This window comes from Aotus nancymaae, unplaced genomic scaffold, assembly GCF_030222135.1.
Source record: "Aotus nancymaae isolate 86718 unplaced genomic scaffold, 86718_ANA_hifiasm-v0.15.2.pri h1tg000017l, whole genome shotgun sequence".
Lineage (NCBI taxonomy): Eukaryota > Metazoa > Chordata > Mammalia > Primates > Aotidae > Aotus > Aotus nancymaae.
The window spans coordinates 545546-567170 of NW_026988429.1; the positions used below are offsets into that span (position 1 = coordinate 545546).

Sequence of the window (21625 nt, forward strand, 5' to 3'; positions counted from 1 at the left end):
GGGTTTCTGTCACCTGGGCTAGAGTGCAGTGGAGCCATCATGGCTCACTCCACCTGGAACCCCTGGGCTCAAGGGATCCTCCCGCCTCAGCTTCCCAAGTAGCTAGAACTACAGATGCATGCTTCCACCATGCCTGGCTAATTAAAAAAAAAAATTGTAGAGCTGGGGTCTTGCTTTGTTGCCTGGGCTGGTCTTGGACTCCTGGGATCAAGCAGTCCTCCTTCAGCCTCCCAAAGTGCTGGAATTACATATGTGAGCTACCATGCCTAGCCGTTTTTTTCACTTTCTTGATGGTATCCTTTGGAACTCAAGTTTTTAATTTTGATAAAGTCCAGTTTATCTTTTGTTCTTTTGTCTCATATCTAAGAAAGTACTTCTTAATCCAAGATAATAAAGATTTATGTCTGTTTTCTTTTAAGAGTTTTATAGTTTTAGTTCTTACACTTGGGTCTTTGGTCCATTTTAAGTGAGTTTTTGTATATGGTGTGAGGCGGGGTTCACATTAATTCTGTTGCAATTGGATATCCAGTTGTCCCAATTAAAAGACTGTTCTTTTCCCGTTGAATATCTTAGTTTTCCTCTAAATGTTTTGTAGATATTTATACTAGATGAGATAGCTAGATTGATCATTATATTTTTATTGATTACTCGCATGTATTGGTTGGTATCAACATTTATATGATGTATGTCAGTTCTCTTCAGAATTTCTGGTGAAAGACTAAGTTTAAAAAATTTCTAATTCATCATGGACTGATAATTTCATAAAAATATAAGAATGACTTACTAGAAAAATGATCATGTGCTTAGATGCCATGGCAATGTCAAATTGTGATACAAGTTTCTAAAGTTAACACTTACTCTTAGCTTTTGTACTTACCTTGTCACGGGCTGATAGAGATTGCAGAACAGTGCTGGTCCATAGATCACACTTACAGGAGTCCTAGCCAAGACCCAGCTGGCCATGCTCAATCTGCTTCTCTCTTGCTGGGCATGTCTTCAACCAGTGTTTCTAGAACCATGGACCTTGGGGATTTCATCATTTTTGCCTTGGGGCACTGGAACAGCAAATACTAGTGTTACTGCTTCCCCTTCTATTTTGAAAGGGGCAGTTGTCCCCAAAGGCTTACTAGACACGTACCTTTAAAATTTTTAGCCACCCAAATAAGATGAAACCCTTGTGCTAATGTGAGTAAAATCCTACCCCTACCTGTTGTTATCAAGCTTGTTTCCTACAGCCTTCAGGGTGAGTAGAATTCATCTATTCAGCCTTTAGTGCCAAGTTGCCATCTCTGTCCTCAAGAGAATAATAAGCCCAACTAGACATGGGAGGAGGAGAAAAGACACTACCCCAACAGTCAACACGTGCCTTGGGAATATAGCAAAACAGGAGCAAACCTAGAGATTCAGCCTCTGGGGCCCTGTGTATGCTATATACATGCCAGAGAAAACAGTACAACTATTAAAAATGAAATTACTGAAGAAGAGTTAACTCTATAGGAAAATGTTTATAATATAGTCAGGAAAGAAATTAGCATATAAGAAAAAACTACTGATATACTCAGTCATCCCAATTTTGTAAATTAAGTGCATGTTGCATAGTTTAAAAAGATACCAAATACAAACTATAGTCATCTTTGGGCAGTGGGAGTTTTTTACATCTTTTTTATTTTCCACCTAACAGTGAAAAAAACCTCCTGTTCATCTGTCTCAGCAACTTCTACTGAAGCTGTCCTTTCTGTTCCTTATTCTATGCCTATGACCTCTCTTTATTGTCTTGGATCATCCACTGGGGTTTTTTCTTGCTCTATAATGAGTTATAGTATGCCTTTGATATCCTATCAGTAATTACATAAGAGGCAGCTTCACTTGGAGATAAAGTCACAGTTAATATCAGTTTTCATTGCTTTCATCACATACTCAAAACCACAGACTATGTATGTTACATAGGTTTATGTTGCCCTGTGCGTGTTAGCAATAATGATACAGTATCCAGTTCCTAAAGAAACTTACCTTTGAATAGGATCTAAGACAAATTCAAGCGTCTAAAAAGTCCCTATCCACGAGAAAGGACTCTGTTGTTCACTACTGCATCCACAAAGAAGAGATGCTGAATATATGTTTGAGAGATACAGGAATGAATACATAATTATGTATGCACATAGGAAAGGAATGGTTGTTATAATGTGCTGATAGCATCAGTAGGTGACATCTCATAATTCTGTGGGCTACAAATACCTATTTTCACTTTAAAAAAAAAAACTACCTACTTATCTCATGTGTGTGCTTGGTTTCACATAGTTGCAATCTAACCTTCATACAGTATGGTATTCTGCTGTTCTTCCTATTTCATCTAGCTTTTTTCCTTAGTGTTTATAATTACAGGTTTAGATGAATATGTAATATTCTGTTGAGGTGTATCATAGTTTACCAAACCACTCCCCTCACACTGAGTTTTCTGCTTTCACTAATGTGTGGGAAAGATTTTTTTTATGCAAACTTATCAGCTTGAGTTTCTAGGAGCAGCACTGATTGATGGAAGTAGTCTTTATTGTTCTTGATAACATTTGTTCATGTGTTCGTTTATTTGCTTATCTACAGATTTATTTATTTTTACTGTTTGAACCAAGACAGAAAATTGAAGTTGTGAATTAGAGGGCACCCTGGCCTGGGAGCTAGGTGATGGGGGTTCAAAGCTCAGTGGGTTGAATATGAGTCCAACAGTAGTGTGCTCGGGTGGAAGCAGAGGCGGTGGCTGGTCAACGAGCCACCTACAGTGTTTGTCCTTGTGAGAGATAAATGAGGAGAAAACAAAAAGAAGGCAGATCTGAAAGGCTCTAAAGGAACAGTTGGCAGGACTAGGGTTTGCTTGCATATGAAAACATCAAGAGGACATCAGAGGGGTTGGAGGGCTTGAGCCAGGATGCTCAGGGAAATGGCCTTTAGCATGATTTTTTTTTTTTTAAATAAAAGGGATGTCCCACGGAGGAGTTGCTGAGGAAAAGGAGGCAGGAGCTCAGTTAGGTTTTAAATGTATTGGGCTTAAGTTGCACCTAGTGGAAGTGTGTCTGGTAGCTGGAGAGCAGTCAAGGAAAAAGGAAACTTTGGGGCTGCTGGTGCAGGCTGAGTGGTGAGGCCTTGATAGGAGGGGGAGGCTTCCGAGGGGAGCATGGGGCGATGGAGAGCAGTGAGGGCAGGAGAGTGGAGAAACAGCTCTGTTGAGGAGACATAGGAGGAAAAGGAGAATGGAGGAGGTCCAGGGACTGGCAGGATTTCAGAAACCCAGGGTGGGCAGGTGGGTGGGTGATCTGCTACCACAGACAGGCCAGAGATGAGGGACCCCCATGGCCTTCCTCATGACCCTCAGAAATAGATAATGACTCACAGATGCCAAGATTCCTATTCTGTTTCTCCAGCACTGCACACAGGTCTTACAGATGAACATGTACAAACCCAGATTACTGGCATCTTTCAGTTATCTGGGCTAATAAACCAGTAGTGATTGTGGATAATGAAGCTTTACACTGAGATGAATTATGTGACTTTTCCAGGAGTTGAAGTTTAGGATAAAGATAATTAATTTGTGCTCCCCAATTTCCTTCCTTCTGGACAGCAGCAGGCTTCCCTAAATGGCATTTCCTAGCCTTCTCTGTGAAGTTGATCTTACAACTGATAGGTGGATGCCTTTCTGCCAGAAGTTAGTTTTCCTCTAGATTTTTGGGTGGTCACTTAAAGATTTATTTCTTTGAATGAAAAAATTATGCATTAAGTCTTTGAGAAAGGATTGAGTGGGGGCAAACACATGGGTTCCTGTGAAAAGCTGAAATCCATGAATAATTATGGAGACACATTTGGGAGCTCATTTTCCAAAAGAATGATTAGAACCTTGGTACCTGGGAGGCTATGAGCATCCACTATTGACTCTGATGTTGGATTCGACTTTGCCACTCACCAGTTTGGAGTTTTGAGCTTTGGAGTGTGTTAGTTATTTCTATTCTTTTCAACAAGAAAAGAATAGAAATAGAATAGAAAGAATAGAAAGGTTACATTTAAACATAAAAGTGCTTATTTAAAGTTTGCATTCAGCACTCAAAACTGTGGGCTGCTATCCTCCTCCTCCTCTAACTCTGGCCCCTTTGACACACCTGAGCTGTCAGTGGATTTTGAGGGATTGGAGACCTCTTTAGGGAAAGTGTGTGGAGCCCTTAGCAAAGGACGGCTCTGCGGGGGACTGTGGTGTTAGCAATGCATGCTTTCTGTTTCCTTAGCCTTCTAGACTTTTGCATTAGGAGGTGGGTGATGAGAAGTGGGTCTGAGCTGTAAATGTCCTGCCTCGCTGGGAACTGATGGGGGCTTTTCTGGCCATGGGATGTGCACTGCGGGACTTTGGCAATGGCTCCAGTGGCTGCAAGAGGGTGTGTGTGCGTGTGTGTGTGTGTGTGTGTGTGTTAGGGGAGTTGGGGCTCTTGCTGGGTCTGGCTGAGGAGCTGCCTCCGTGTCATGACCTGGTTCTTGTGTGCTGGCAGCTTCAGAGCAGCTGTGCTGCTTTTTGCCAGGCCTCAGATGTGGTTAGGCTCGATTTCCTCCCCGCTGGCCTCTGGCCGGGCCGCCACCGGCTGCTTGAGGCAGGGGCTTCCGTCAGGAGAGCTGGATCCTGCTCTGGGCCGCAGATCAAGAGGCTGGGGGTGGGGCACGGGGAGCCTGCAGAGCAGCCTGCAGCTGTGCTCCCCCTTCACCCCCGCCTGCTGCAGGGGAGCGTGTGCTGCCCAGGGGATAGCTCTGCATGGGTCAGAGTTGCAGGGCTGTAGTTTGGAGTTCTGGTCGGAGAACAGCAAGTTACATTAGAACTTTTAATGGGTGGGAAGTTTCAGGCTTGGCACCCCATCTCAACCAGGGTCATCTTCACCTTCCAGTGCGCCTCATCTCTTAGAAATTTTCTCCATTTTCTTTCTGCATTATGTGTGATCTGCTTCTGTATATCTGCAGTCAATTCTAGCAACAGAAATAGCACAATAAATACCCAGAAATTCTCCCTGACTGCTCCCTTCTCGTCCTGTTCACAGGCATGTGTAGTTTGCACAGAGTTTCAGGTGTGTTATAGGTGCTGTATTCTTAAATCTTTTTTCCCCTAAATAAAAATGAAAATACCTATGATAAATTTTGGAAACTATAAACAAGAAAGTTACTCACTCTCTATCGTGCAGAGGATAAGCACTGTTAACATTTCTGTATATTTCCCCTTGCCGTTTTGTGTACACAGGCATACATTGTGATTGAATTGAATTGTTAAATTGGGCAATATTTCGAATCCTGTTTTTCCCCCCATTTCAAATAGTACGTACTTCCCCCATCATAAAAACCTCTGAAAGCATTCATTTAATAAATACATTCTTGAGTTTCACTTTTTCATTTAATACATTTGTTTTGTTTTATATTCTTACTCCATATCATTTTAAGCAGTTGTGTGCGTCTACTGATTAAATATTATAGACAGACATATGTTGGAGATATTGCAGGTTCAGCTCCAAACCACTGCAATAAAGTAAATATGGCAGTACAGCTGGTCACGTGAATTTTTTGGTTTCCCAGTGCATATAAAAGTTGTGTTTACACTATATTGTAGTCTGTCAAGTGTGTGATAGCATAATGGCTTTTAAAAAAGTGTACATACTTTAATTTTAAAATACTTCTTTGCTAAAAAAAAATGCTAACAAAGTAAGCACATGCTATTGAAAATGATACCAGTAAGACTCACCCAATGTGAGGTTGCCACAAACCTTCAGTTTGTCATAAAAAAAAAACCACCCCTAATATCTGCGAAACACAATAGAATGAAGCACAATAAAATGAGGTATGCTTGTATTAAAATTTTTCTTATTTTATGTATTACTTGAATCATACTTGACTCTAGTGTTTTATATATGTTAAACAGATGAAGCATAATAATAAACACAGGCCACCTCTCCAAGTTAGCTAGAACATTGCCAACACCATTGAAATTACCTGGGTGTTTTCCCCCCAACTCTTTCTCCCTTCTTCACCTCCAGAAGTAACCATTACCTTGAATTTTGTTTTTATCTTTCCCTTGCTTTTTAAAGTTTTCACTATGTAAGTGTGCATTCCTATACAATACGTTTGATTTTGCTTGCTTGTTTGAGCTTTGTAGACTCAGTAGGACGTACGTAGTTCTCGAGCCTTCATTTTTTTTTTTTTAAACCCAGTTGTGGTTTCTGGGATTCATTTATGTTCCTGGGGCTCATTCATTCACACTGCTCTATAGTATTCCATTGTCCATTCTGTAGTTTATGAGCCCTTAGAATATTTACATTATGTGGTTTTTATGTGTAAGGCTACTATGAACATTTATGTACATGTCTCCTAATGGATGTGTACAAAGCTTTCCTAGGAGTCAGATTGCAGGGCCATAGGAGATGTGCATGTTTGACATTAAAAGACAGTACCACAAACCTTTCCAAAGTAGTTGTTCTGTTTTGCCTGCCTGCCAGTGAGGTATAAGCAGTAGTTACTGGGGCCGAGCACTGTGGCTCAAGCCTGTAATTCCAGCACTTTGGGAGGCCAAGGCAGGCAGATCATTTGAGGTCAGGAGTTTGAAACCAGCCTGTGAAACCCCATCTCTACTAAAAATACAAAAATGAGCTGGTCATGGTGGTGGGCACCTGTAATCCCAGCTACTCGGTAGGCTGAGGCAGGCGAATTGCTTGAGCCTGGGCTGTGGAGGTTGCAGTGAGCAGAGATCATGCCATTGCACTCCAGCCTGGGTAACAAGAGTGAAACTCCGTCTCAAACAAACAAACAAACAAACAAAAATACAGGAATTAGCCAGGTGTGGTGGCACCGCCTGTAGTCCCAGCTATGTGGGAGGCTGCAGCACAAGAATCACTGGAGCCCTGGAGGCAGAGGTTGCAGTGAGCCAAGATCCCACCACTGCACTCCAGCCTGGGTGACAGAGCGAGACTCTGTCTCAAAAAAAAAAAAAAAGAAGTGGTTATTGGGCCACGTGTAGTGGCTCACCCCTGTAATCCCAGCACTTTGGGTGGCCAAGGTGGGTGGATCACTTGAGGCCAGGAGTTCGAGACCAGCCTGGCCAACATAGTGAAACCCCAACTCTACTAAAAAAAAAGAAATAAAAAATACAAAAATTAGCCAGGTGTGGTGGCGCGCGTCTGTAGTCTCAGCTACTTGGGAGACTGAGGCATGAGAATTACTTGAGCTCTGGAGGCAGAGGTTGCAGTGAGCCAAGATCCCACCACTGCACTCCAGCCTGGGCTGCAGAGTGAGACTCTGTCTCAAAAAAAAAAAAAAAAAGTTCTTGCTAAACCCCATTGACACTTGGTATTAAACTAAAACTCTTGCAGTGCTTACTATGTACTTGGTACTATTATAAATGCTCTTCATATATTGTTTAATTTTCTAAATAACCTTGTGAGATAGGTGCTGTTACTCATCTGCAATTTACAGGTGATGAAAGGGAGGCACAGAACGATTAGCTAACTTGCTTATGTTCACACAGCTAGTAAGTGGTGGGGCCAAGAGTCAAACTAAATGTTCTTCCTCTTCAATCCCACTGATAGGTATAAAATGGAATCTTGTGATCTTATTTGGTATTTTTCTGATTACTGATGATATTATTTTTTTCATATGTTTAGTCCCCATTTTCTTTTCATGAAGAAGAAATATAAAATTTAAAACCACCTCCCTATTTTTGGGCACTCAGGTTTGTAATTCTCTACTGTTTATGCTTGAGGGAAAATCGTTGGCACATGTAGCTTTTTTATATTTTCTATTGGCTTGTTTACTTTTGCATTTCCAGTGAAATTAAGGATACTTCGTGCATTGTGATCTTGAGACAACTACTTCCCTTCTCTGTGTTTAGTGTCCTCATCTCTGATCTCCACTTTGGAAGAGTGTGTGGTGATTAAATGAGATAAGTCAATGTTTGTGGCGTGATACTCTGCCTGTTGTGAGAGGGTTCCATCAGAGTCACATGGAGACTTTTCCTGGTTCCTTCTCTTTTCCTTTCTTCCTGGAACCCACGTTAATTACCGTTAGGTCAGAGGACATGAACAAAGTCCTGTGCTTCTGCCAGATATGATGACCTCAGGCAATTAGGCCCATTTAAGCTTTTTCCTAAGTATCACCCCAGCCACTGGAAGATTTGCCGTATCTGCCCATTTTGTAGTAGGAAAAACATGTTTTACTGATAAGCGTGTAGTAACCACAAGAACAACTGCCTCCCCCACTTCATACAAGAATACCCTCTGCCAATGTATAATGCTCTCAAGAAGTTAGACGTAATCCTCCTGGATTTGCTGTCTGCAGAGAGGGCCAGTTTGGGTATAGACGGTGTAGACATGGGACTGGCTAGCCAGTGTGCCCATGTACACACACACCTTCACTTCTGCAAGAACAGACAGATGTGCACATCCTCTGCAAGGGTTCCCCTAAAAGTCTCTTTCTGCACTCACTGATTGGTTTTATCAGTAAGTCTTTGGAAGGAAGAATCCCCTTAAGAAATGAATAATTGATCAACCCTAGACAGAACATACCATAAATACAATCCATTTGCTATTAGAGAGAGTGGGGCCATCCATTTGGTGGCAAGGAAGAAGGAATTGGCTTTGTGTGGAGGTGGATTGTGAACTCTGGGGCTGAGATAAAGGATGAGGCTGGAAAGAGCAGCCCCTTGAACAGCTGCTGTGGATCAGAGTAGCTGAGCTGGTGGTATGTGTGGTTGGGAAATTACTGGGTGGAGTTTACCAGCCAGCAGGGTAGGGAGCAGCCACCACTATCTTGAAGTCCCATGAGAATTCGCTTCAAGAGATTCCCCTGCAGAGGATGGGCCACTGGCCTCTGAAGGTTGACTACTGGCTAGTTCATTCTGGCTAAAAACACCTTCTTGGACATGGTTCTTCTAATATGGTGTGTAACTGCTGATGGTCAGCAGAACAGCCCTTCAGATTCTGTTCCTCTTATAACTTCCCCTTTCTTAGAGGCCTTAGAAAGGTATAGCCAGTTAGAAATTTGCTCTTTCAAGATAACATTCTTCATCTTCCCTCTTCCCTTCTGTTTTCCTTTAATAGAGAATTGTTGATCTGGTTTTGATGTGTTGAGAGTTAGGAAAGATTTGGGAAGCCTGGTGTCATTTCTGCACCCTTCACTGTGTTGTTGGCTGAATGAGGGGTTTGGGGAGAGGCATTCCACACTTTTCCAGCCTTGCCTGGCATCTGCGGGGGGCTCTGGAGCCCCCTGGGTGAGGAGGGCAGGCTGCTGCTGTTGAACACAGGACCAGCTCTGGGGATTTGGGAGCCTAAGAAGGGAGTGCAGTGTAGAGGAGGAGGCAGAGGACCTCTTGAGCTAGCCAGGCAGGGTACAGGGTCACCTTCAGCACAGGGTCCTCAGCCCTCTGAAGGTGGGAAATGTGACTGGGATTGGTGCTGCTCAATGCACATGAACTCTTCATGGAGTATAGTGAAGAGTTAGATCTCTTCTTGGATCTGAGAAGGACATTTTCCCTGCCTGAGAAATGTTTCCTGACTCTCAGTCTCTTAGTAACAAATCCCTGCTGCCCCTAGGTGATGGGAACACACCTCCAACTTGGGTGTGTTCCCATCACCTAGGGGCAGCAGGGATTTGAAGACCTAGCCTGGGATGAGCATAACCCCTCTCAGTGGTACTTTGAAGCAGGGAAGAAACCTGATGCGGTTGGGTGTGAGGGCCCTAGCGAGGGCAGGGAAAAGGGGTTTGCACCTGGAAGTTGGCAGTAAGATGGGCAGCACCAGCACCTTGGTGGGCCTCTCTGGAGGCCCCCTACAGCCTTTGCAGACCTCTACCATGTGTGCATTGTAATGGGTGCCATAATAACAGAGAGATCGCCAACTTTGCCTAGAGCTTCCACAGGTTATCTTCTCAAAGTATGGGAGTGATGAGGCTTGCACCAGCCAGGTCCCTGAGGAGGAGGAAGTGACAGAGCTTTTTGAACTCCACTATGTTTTGAAGGTGTGGCAGACGCCGGGTCCCCTAGGAGCATATGGTGTAGTTGACCACACAGTCTTATGAAAAGATCCCTAACAGAACATGGCTGTGCACAGTGACTGTAGACTCTGGGGCAATCTGTGGTGGGCAGGACTAGTCAAGGAGGACTTTCTCAGGGAGAGGTTGATTCTGTTCCATGTCTCACTGCTACAGTTAATCACTTACCTCCATAACCATGTTTCATCCCCATCTGTCTGCTATTGCCTTAATTCAGGTCTTTATTGTTACTAATCTGGACAGTTGCATAGTCTAACTGGTCTTTGGATCACTAGCTTTGAACCCTGCAGTCTGTCTTCTGCAGGATACCTGAATGCCCCTCCTGAAATGTAAATCTACTCCCTGTAGCATTCAGGCTGTGGTCCACACATCTGCTTCCCCTGCCTTTGCAATCAAGATACACTCAACAGCTTACCTGTCTCCAAGCCTGCCTGGCCTTATGATTCTGTGGCTTTGCACATGCTGTTCTTTCCATCTGGAATTCCTGCAGAATGCTTCCCCTTCTTCCAAAATACCTGCCACTCCTTCCAACCTCTCTGAGATTTCTTTGAGATGAAACCTTCCTGGACAGCCACCTGCCCAGATAGCAGTAGAGACTGAGCCCCCGCAGGCCCCTGTAGATACTGCTTTCACAGCACTGGAATGACTTAGGGCATTGATTTATAGGCCTTTTTCTTCCTTTTCATCTTAAAACTTCTTGAGTTTCCTGAAATATATAGTCTGGTCTGTTGTCAGGTAACAAATCACCCCGAAACACAGCGGTATAAAACAGTAATTATTTTGTTATGCTCAGGGATTCTGTGGATAGGGAAGTCAGAAATGACAACAGCACGGGTAGCTTGTATATGTTCCTTGATGTTTAGGGCCTCAGCTGGGAAGACATAAAAGCTGGAAGTAACTTGATGACTGGGCTGGAATCCTCAAAGGGCTCCTTCACCCACACATTTGGCAGATGATGGCAGCTGTTGGCTGGTATCTCAGCTGGGAATGTCAGCTGACTCCTCCATGTGGCCTCTCCACATGGCCTGGGCTTCCTCACAGCATGGTGGCTGGGCTCCAAGAGTGAGTGTCCCAAGAGAACCAGGCAGAAGCTGAATTGCCTTTTATGATCTAGCTTTGAAAGTCATGTAGTGTCACTTCCACCATTGTCACAAGCCCACCCAGATTGAAGAGGAGGGAACATAGACCCCACCTCTCCATGGGGGAAGTGTCCAAGTCGCACAGTAAGAAGAGCATGTGGGCTGGAGAGAATGTTGTGGCTTTCTTTGGGACACACAGTCTGTCACACATATTAAACACTTGAGGCATACGAATGGCATTCTTAAACTGAAGATTGAAGCCAGGGTGGACTATGAGGAAGAGTTATGAAGTTGGTGGCTGGGAGTCTCAAGAGGGTGTGTTCAAGAGATTGTACAGTGGAGAACAGTGTGTGTTTGTCTGTGTGTGTGTGCACACGCAAACGCGCATGCACATGTATGTGTGGACAGGGAGGGGGTTTGGGGATACATAGAGTTGCTTAAAGGACCCACTGTCATGTGAGACAATTAAAAGGTATACACAGAAAGACCCAGATTAGGAAGGCAGGGATGGAAAGGGACGAGATAAAATTGAGAGACAGTTCACATTTAGAATTGTTTGGCTCTATTGACTGCACACATTGGAAGAATATGAGTAACATTTGGATTGGGAATGTTCATGAATGCAAAAATGGGAAAGTTGGGAAAGGAGCTATTAGGAGGGAGAGTTCAGTTCTGTTTTAGACAAGCTGACTCTCAGTGGGCTTGTAGCACGGTCTAGGGGTTGAAGCTAGCTGGAGGGTAGTTGAGAAGTTCTGAGAGAAAGCAGACATTTAGGCTGGAGGTGGTGGCTCACACCTATAATCCCAGCACTTTGGGAGGCCGAGGCAGGAAAATTGCTTGAGCTCAGCAGTTTGACATCAGCCTGGACAACATAGCAAGACCTTGTCTCTACTAAAAATAAAATCAGCTGGCCATGGTGGTACACACCTGTGGTCCCAGCTACTCGGGAGGCTGAGGTGGGAGAATCAGTTGAGGCTGCATTAAGTCATGATCGCGCAACTGCACTCCAGCCTAGGCAACAGAGCAAGACCCTGTCTCAAAAAAAGGAACATCTCACAGTGATGTTTGCTGGAGCCTGGAGGGGAATGAGAATTGAGGGGTAAAGTGGAGGGTTTCTGAGCTGGGACTGGTCTAAGCTGAGGCTTTGAAAGGGCCTAAACTGGTCCCCACCCTCCTCTGGCATTGTCCTGCCTCCCTGCCCATAATTGCCAAATAGCTGCTTGCTTTTCTTTTCAGCATCTCCATTGATAAGAACTTGTTTCCTCTGGTTGCTAGGGGGATGGGTTTCAGTGCATTTTCTAGTATCTCTAAGTATGAAGCAAACTTTTCCCTAAATGGAACCTAAACTTTTCTCTCTCATTACCCATTTTCTAATTCCATGCCTAAGGCCACCCAAAACAAGTCTAATTCTTTTTCCAAACAGCAGGCCTTCAGATGTTGAAGGACTTTCTGGAGTTTTACCTCCTTCCGAACCAAAAGGGAGCTGTTCCTCTTGTGGTTTTGAACCATGGTACTTGCCTTCCTTTCTGCCCAGAGGGTACAGCCCCACAGGGAAGTCTGCGTTCAGGCGGGGACTGCCGGGCACAGCAGGGCTGTCACTGCCTGTGCTGTAGTCCTGTTCAGGTCAGGTCGCAGCTATGTGTGTCAGACTGTGGGTCAGGACCCGTTAGTAGACCCCAAAGTCAATTTGGAAGGTTGCAACCTGCATTCAGAAATAAAGAAGAAAGATGCATTAATGTATCTATTAAGGGAAAGTACTATTTTACAAAACTTGCCGTATATAAGTAGCTAATGGATCACAGTGTAAAATGTATTTCTTACTGTGGATTGCAGTGAAAATTTTTGGAAAAAAAAACCGGGTTATAAGACCCTTTGAAGCTGCTGCATCACGTCATACTGGGTGTGCTGTTATTTAGCTCTCAGGGTTTTACCTCTCCTGATTCCTAAGACATTTTTGTGGGTACCGCTGCTGCTATTATGTGCTTCTCCCATCTTTAATTTATTTGCATTGATGTGGTTTGGGGTCTAAGTATGAGACCCGGTTTAAACTTTTAGGTTTTTTTCTCTCTAGTCTGTTGACCTTTTGGCACCTGGTTCTGTCACTCAACATAGCTTTATCCCTTCTATTTTCAACATCTACTTATTTATTACTGATATTATTAATTATAATATATCAATAATATTATTGATAAATTATTGATATTATTAATTGAAATTATTATTGATATTATTAATTATAATATATCAATAAATCAATAATAATATTATTAATATTGATAAATATATTGAACAAGATAGTTCCAAGAACAGAGCCCTGTGGCAGACCACTAAGTTGATACACCTCTTGTATCCTTTGAGCATGGTCATTTCACAGCGGTGAACCAGCGCTTCCAGCCTGTCGTTCTCTGTAGCTGGCCTCAAAAGGGTAATGGCAGACCTTGTGAAACTTGAACACAGACAGCCAAAGTTGCAAAGTCAAAGGCCTGTGGGAGGTTGGCAGGTAACACAAGTGAATGAAGTGATAATTAATTCAAGCAATTAATAAGTAATTCCTGACCCCAGCCTTGGTTTCAAGAAGGCAGTGTGGAGTGGGAAAGCTGGGGGTGAGTTGGAGTAGTTGTATTCTATGTAAGCAGTAGCCTGCTCAGTTACAGACAGATTTGCCCATAGAAGCGTGGACCTTCAAGAAAATCGGGTTTCATGTGGAATTTGATTTTCGAATGTTGGGAAAACAAAAACGTTAACACTGGCTGGGTGCAGGGGCTCAGGCCTGTAATTCCAGCACTTTGGGAGACCGAGGCAGATGGATCACAAGGTCAGGAGATCGAGACCATCCTGGCCAACATGGTGAAACCCTGTCTCTACTAAAATACAAAAAACTAGCGGGGCATCGTAGTGCGCGCCTGTAGTCCCTTACTCAGACTGAGACAGGAGACTCACTTGAACCCAGGAGGTGGAGGTTGCAGTGAGCTGAGATTGCGCCATTGCACTCCAGCCTGGGCAACAGAGCGAGATTCCATCTCAAAAAACACAAAACAAAACATTAACACCATATAGGCAATTAAAACAAACTTGGGGCAGATTTGGCCTGAAGCTCTCGGCTTTGTGACCTGTCAGCCACAGTATCTCCTCATCTGCTGGTCCAGTGACCCCATGACTCAAAGCACTAAGATTGTTTGAATGTTGGTAGGTTAATGGCCTTCTGTGGAACCTGACTCCTTGTGGTTCTTACCTGAGCTGTTCTTAAATGCAGCAGACTGATGTGAGCCGGGAAGGACGCTTCTCTTTCTCTTGCCTGTTGGCCCCGTCTCCTGCTGGCAGGTTTCCTCTGGCATCACTGACAAGTGTTGAGAAAGGTGTCCGTGGGATCCTTTGGTTGGGAAATGGGAATTTAGAGTTTGTTAAGATCTCCCCATCCATGCTGGCTTCACTTACCTCTTATCTGTGTCTGGTTTTCCCTTTTTCCTCTTTTTGGTCCAAGAAGCATTTTCCTTCCCAGGGAATTCAGAGGCACAAGAGCCATCCTAGCCCTTCGTTGTTCTTATTCACACACCAAAAATAACTTTTCGAATCCCTTTTAGTTGTCCTGACCATTTTGGGGAAGCCTTTGCTCATGTAGCATTAGTCTTCCTGACATTTTCGTAAATCCATGCTACTCTGGTGTTTCTCCTTGGCTATATATGCTCCCTCCATCTTTTATGCAGGCGCATGTAAGATTTGACCACTTCAGACTGTAGAGCCTCATGAGCCACATTCGTGTAGGCTTCTAAGAAAGAACAGAGTGCTGGGTGATCCGCCACATTTCTAGACTTCTGAAAGGCAGGCAGTCTTCCACTGGGGTCAGGGAAAGGCTGTTATATTCCGTGGCCAGTGGGGTTGGCAGGGCCTTCATTTGCCTGAGTGTTGCTGCTCCAGCTATGGGCAGGAAGCACAGGAGTCATTGAGATTTGGACCCTGCCTGGCAGGAGCCACCATCCAGTGGGGGAGGGAGGCAGCTGCTTGAACAAATAACAGTAGTGCCATGTGATAAGTGCTAATAGACGTGCCCTGAGAACCTGGGGAAGGAGCCACAGATAATTCTGTGAAGTAGGTAGGGGAGGAGGTGACACTGAGCTGATGCTTGAAGGATAAGCCAGAGAGGCCGCTCTAAGAGGCTGAGAAGGGCATTCCAGGCAATGAGAACTGCGTATACAAAGCCTGGTGACGTCAGAGAACATGGCCTGTTAGAAAAGCATGAGGGTCTTTTGTGGCCAGAATGGGGGCAGAGATGAGGATGAGGCAGGAACTACAGGCTGGGGCCTCTGCCAACCTCCCACAGAGCTCATCCCAAACCCTAGTTTCCCACCACACTTAGGAGCCCATGATGGTCTTGTCTGACAGTTTTTAGGAGTGGCATCATTTTAGCCACCTATTTAAAACACTTTGAGGCCAGACACAGTGTCTCACACCTATAATCCCCACACTTTAGCAGGCTAAGGCAAGAGGATCATTTGAGGCCAGAAGTTAGATATCAGCCTGGGGCAACATAGCAAGACTCTGGCTCTTAAAAAAAAAAAAAAATTAGCTGGGCGTGGTACATCCATGAAGTCTCAGCTACTTGATAGACTGAGGTGGGAGGATTGCTTGAGTCCAGGAGTTCAAGGCTGCAGTGAACTATGATCATGCCACTGAACTATGGCCTGGGTGAGAGTGTGTCTCTAAAATAAATAAATAAAACACTTTGTGTTCTACCTGAAGGACTGATTTCTTTTTTAGCTTTTTATTTTTACAGAATTTAAAAATGTATAGAAAAAAGCAGGCATCATACTTGGGACTCCCATATACCCCAAATTTGTAGGTTTTGCCTCATTTAGTTACTATTTTGTCTATATATACGTATTTTCTACATATGCATATAGTTTTTTTCTGAACCATTTGAGATTGAGTACACGATGTTCCTCAGCTTATGACTGAGTTACGTCCCAATAAACTAATCATAAATTGAAAGTATTGTAAGTCAAAAATGGGCATTTTAGCCAGGTGCGTTCTTGTAATACCAGCACTTTGGGAGGCTGAGACAGGCAAATAACCTGAGGTCAGGAGTTTGAGACCGGCCTGGCTAACTCAGTGAAATCTCATCTCTACAAAAATACAAAAATTAGCTGGGCATGGTGGCAGGCGCCTGTAATCTCAGCTACTTGGGAGGCTGAGGCAGAAGAATCACTGGAACCTGGGAGACGGAGGTTGCAGTGAGCCGAGATTGCGCCACTGCACTCCAGCCTAGGTGGCAGAGCCAGACTCCATCTCAAAAAACAAAAAACAAACAAAATGGGCATTTTATAGACATGATGAGATTTTAAAACACAATATCCAGAAAGCCCTAACCGTGCGGAACACTGTGGAGCCTCAGTTGTTTACCTTGGTGATTGTGTGGTTGACCCAGGGCTCTGGCTCTCTGCCACTGCCCAGCGTCGCAAAAGTATCACTAGCCTCAGAAAAGATTAAAATTCAAAGTATGGTTTCTATTGAATGCATGTCACAAAGTCAGAATCTTAAGTGGAACCATCGTAAGTTGGGGACTGTCTGTACTGTCCCTTTACTTCTAAGTACTTCAGTGTGTGTATCTTGAGAACAAGGGCACTCTCTTACATAACTCATTGTCTAATGATCCAAGTCAAGATTAGGAATGACAGAATATTATCTTATCCACATCCATATTCACATTTCACGAGTTGTCCCAAGTAAAAATAGTGCTGTTTTTCCCCAGTCTAAGGTCTAACCCATGAACATTCATTTAGCTGTTCTTTTTGGTCTGTGTAAGCTAGAAGAGATTGCTTTTCTTCACTTTGAACTTTTTTGAAGAGAACAACCCAGGTACTTCCTAGAACACCCTTTAATTTGGGTTTATCTGATGTTTCCTCATGATTAGATTCAGGTTATACGTTTTGGCAGGAGTTCTGTGTGAGTAGTATTAAGTCATTCGCAATGTCTTACATCAAGAGGCATATGGTGTTGGTTTGTCTTAGTATTGGTGGTGATGATAACTTTGTCATTTGGGTTAAGGTGGTGTCTACCAGATCTCTCCACTGCAGTTACTATTGTACTCACGTAATTTTCGAGGAGATGCTTTAAGACCATGCATATATCCTATACCTTATCAAGCTTTCACCTGCTGCCACTGATGGTTTTCTAAATCCCTCAATTCTTCTGTATTTTCTCTTAGCATTCTATAGTAAGGAAGAGCTTTCCTCTCCTCAGGGATGGGTCTGCAAACTCAATTTCACATCTTTGTATTCACTTTTAACTTGCTGGGCTGGGTCCTCCTGGCCCTCCTCCTTCTCATCCTCCTCCTTTGGTGTGCTTTTGTGGGTATGAGGTATATAGTGGTCATTCCTGGGCTCAGGGAGAGGCTTGGATCCTTCTCTAAGCAGCAACTTGCTTGTCTTTGGCATGACTGACCCGGCATGGGGCTAAATGCATGCTGTGTCAGATCATTAGTGTTTCCCTCAGGCGTGGGGCTGTGTGTGGGAATGTGGTCTGTTGCCAGCTTTCCGTGCTCAGTCTGGGCTTAAGTGAGGACAGTTTTAGGGGGAGAAAAGAACTATGGGTTCCCACTAGGAAGCCATGGCTGACCCTGGTCTAGGCTGAATTTGTTAATCAAAGTTCCTCTTTCCCTACCCAGACAAGCCCACATTTCATGCTTAGAGCATATGTGTACACACAGGCTTGGTTGGATTTCTTTTCATCTTGACAAAAAGCAAAATAAAGTCCTAGTGTGACTTTAGTCATTGTGAATTAAGGATCTTTTTGTGTGTCCCTGGTTTTAGGAGAGCCTGATTCGTGTGATTGATCTGAGGCTCTGAAAGTTTCTGAGCAACATTAAGAATGTCACATTAGGATCTTCTCTTTAAAAGTATCTTAAAGATCTTTTTTATTTCTGCTGGTGGAGCTCGCTAGGGAACCAGAGACATGGGAAGATGAACTGGAGGCTCAAGAAGTACCAGAGAGAGAATTTGCGAGAAAAGTTGGGGGTCAGATGTGATTCCTGAGTGGTATGAAGCAGGGAAATGCTTTTCAAATAGTGTGGTTCATTTTTTTCCTTTTTCCCCCCTCTCTCTCTCTTTAGACAGGCTCAGAGCTCAGCCCAGTTGATGGACCTGTTCCAGGTCAGATGGACTCAGGGCCAGTGTACCATGGGGACTCACGGCAGCTAAGCACCTCAGGGGTGCCGGTCAATGGTGCTAGAGAACCCGCTGGACCCAGTCTACTGGGGACTGGGGGTCCTTGGCGGGTAGACCAAAAGCCCGACTGGGAGGCTGCCCCAGGCCCAGCTCATACTGCTCGCCTGGAAGATGCCCACGATCTGGTGGCCTTTTCGGCTGTGGCCGAAGCTGTATCCTCTTATGGGGTCCTTAGCACCCGGCTCTATGAAACCTTCAACCGTGAGATGAGTCGTGAGGCTGGGAACAACAGCAGGGGACCCCGGCCAGGGCCCGAGGGCTGCTCTGCTGGCAGCGAAGACCTTGACACACTGCAGACGGCCCTGGCCCTCGCGCGGCATGGCATGAAGCCACCCAACTGCAACTGCGATGGCCCAGAATGCCCTGACTACCTCGAGTGGCTGGAGGGGAAGATCAAGTCTGTGGTCATGGAAGGAGGGGAGGAGCGGCCCAGGCTCCCAGGGCCTCTGCCTCCTGGTGAGGCCAGCCTCCCAGCACCAAGCACCAGGCCACTCCTCAGCTCTGAGGTGCCCCAGATCTCTCCCCCAGAGGGCCTGCCCCTGTCCCAGAGTGCCCTGAGCATCGCCAAGGAAAAAAACATCAGCTTGCAGACCGCCATTGCCATCGAGGCCCTCACACAGCTCTCCTCCGCCCTCCCACAGCCTTCTCATTCCACCCCCCAGGCTTCCTGCCCCCTTCCTGAGGCCTTGTCACCTCCTGCCCCTTTCAGATCTCCCCAGTCTTACCTCCGGACTCCCTCGTGGCCTGTGGTTCCCCCTGAAGAGCACTCATCTTTTGCTCCTGATAGCTCTGCCTTCCCTCCGGCAACTCCTAGAACTGAGTTCCCTGAAGCCTGGGGCACCGACACCTCTCCAGTAACGCCCCGGAGCTCCTGGCCCATGCCTCGCCCAAGCCCCGACCCCATGGCTGAACTGGAGCAGTTGTTAGGCAGCGCCAGTGATTACATCCAGTCAGTATTCAAGCGGCCTGAGGCCCTGCCTAACAAGCCCAAGGTCAAGGTGGAGGCACCCTCTTCCTCCCCAGCCCCGGCCCCATCCCCCGTACTTCAGAGGGAGGCTCCCATGCCATCCTCAGAGCCCGACACCCATCAGAAGGCCCAGACCGCCCTGCAGCAGCACCTCCACCACAAGCGTAGCCTCTTCCTAGAACAGGCACATGACACCTCCTTCCCTGCTCCTTCGGAGCCTTCTGCTCCTGGCTGGTGGCCCCCACCAAGCTCACCTGCCCCACGGCTTCCAGACAGACCACCCAAGGAGAAGAAGAAGAAGCTCCCAACACCAGCCGGAGGTCCCTTGGGAACAGAGAAAGCTGCCCCTGGGATCAAGCCTAGTGTCCGAAAGCCCATTCAGATCAAGAAATCCAGGCCCCGGGAAGCACAGCCCCTCTTCCCACCTGTCCGGCAGATTGTCCTAGAAGGGCTCAGGTCCCCGGCCTCTGAGGAAGCGCAGGCTCATCCACTGGCCCCTCTGCCTGCCTCACAGGGCTCTGCTGTGCCCCTGCCCCCAGAACCTTCTCTTGCGCTGTTTGCACCTAGTCCCTCCAGGGACAGCCTGCTGCCCCCTACTCAGGAAATGAGGTCCCCCAGCCCCATGACAACCTTGCAGCCAGGCTCCACCGGCCCTCTTCCCCCTGCCGATGACAAGCTGGAAGAACTTATCCGGCAGTTTGAGGCTGAATTTGGAGATAGCTTTGGGCTTCCCGGCCCTCCTTCTGTGCCCATTCAGGACCCTGAGAACCAGCAAACATGTCTCCCAGCCCCTGAGAGCCCTTTTGCCACCCGTTCCCCCAAGCAAATCAAGATTGAGTCTTCAGGGGCTGTGACTGTGCTCTCAACCACCTGCTTCCATTCAGAAGAGGGAGGCCAGGAGGCCACACCCACCAAGGCTGAGAACCCACTCACACCTACCCTCAGTGGCTTCTTGGAGTCACCTCTTAAGTACCTGGACACACCCACCAAGAGTCTGCTGGACACACCTGCCAAGAGAGCCCAGGCCGAGTTCCCCACCTGCGATTGCGTCGGTAAGTCCGCCTGGGTATCAGGGAAGGGCAGAGAAAGGGCTGTGGCCTGGTGAACTACGTTTTCTAGGCTCTGTCTTTCATTTGGCAAACATTTATTGTGTGCCAACTGCCACACTGAGTTCTGGGAACACAGAAATGAGCTCATAGCCTAGTGGAAAAGACATTGAAAGAAACCGACGTGATACGTTGGGGTATGCCACGTTGGTAGAGGTGGGCATAGGTGCTTTGATACACAAATGGAGGCGAAGGCATAATAGAGGCCTTCCTGTAGGAGGTAGTGTTTGTGCCGAGCCCTGCAGAACCATCAGGTAGAAAGGACACATTCTAAGAAGAGGGACAGCTTGGGCAACAGCTTAGTGGCTATGAGGGAGTGGGACTTACTTGGACTCTTCTTGATCATGCAGGAGCAGAAGGGGTTGGATATATGTGGTGATGAACAAAAGGTGGCTTGGTGGGTGGGGAGGATGGTTGGGGGCCAGATTGTATAGGGCCCAGGGAGCCAAGGCCAAGCATTTGACTTGACCCCATAGGTAGTAATGAGCTCCTGAGGATTTTAAAGCAAGGAATGCCCTGTCACCTCATGCTTTTGAAAGACTTCTGGCTTGTGGTGGGGAGGAAAGCTTTGAGGGGTTGAGGAGGCATAGCTGTTAAGAAAGCTGTTGTCATGAGCCAGGCAAGAAATGACAAGGGCCTGGCATGAAAGAGCCGGTGGCAGAGGGAGGGGTTGGAAGGTCTCCAGAGGAAGGCTTGTGGGAGGAGGGGATGAGACACTGCAGGCCTCTGCCTGAGATGGTGGTGTTCACTGAGAACATGGATTGGGAGGACAGGAAGTGAATTCCCTTTGGATGAGCTGCATCTGAAGGGGCCAGGAGACCAGGTCAGGGTCTGAGTTACACGTTTGGACGTAGTTAGCATGCAAGTCATGGTTGAAGCTGTGCTGTGCATAAGAGTGCGCTAAGGAGTTGAGTCAACTTCAGAGTCTTGCCTTCTGGAATGAGAGAAGGGTGCAGGCCGCTGAGCTCCCCTCTAAGTGTGCTGTCTCTGGGAGGTCCCTGAGGCAGTGGTAAGCACCAGGTCCGCTTGCTTCCCACGCTCTGTTTATGGAGTGTTCTGTGAAAGATATGTACGTTTCAGATGTTGACAGAAAACACAGTAATGCTGGCGATGAGCATATTGAATTCTTGTCTTTTTATGATACACAGACGGGTCTTGGGAAAAGGCTGTCTTCCCTACTTGTGAAAATATGTAAATATCAAGTAA

At 46.0% G+C, this 21625-nt stretch overlaps 1 protein-coding gene across 2 annotated transcripts in view; it reads left to right on the forward strand.

The window, feature by feature from the left end:
* TET3 (tet methylcytosine dioxygenase 3) overlaps positions 1-21625 on the forward strand; it is a 121097-nt gene that overhangs the window by 41509 nt on the left and 57963 nt on the right. For both annotated transcript variants that reach the window (XM_021670954.2, XM_064377826.1), the window contains one exon: positions 18232-20365. In XM_021670954.2, the coding sequence (XP_021526629.2) occupies positions 18232-20365 (2134 nt within the window). The remainder of the gene's footprint in view (positions 1-18231; positions 20366-21625) is intronic.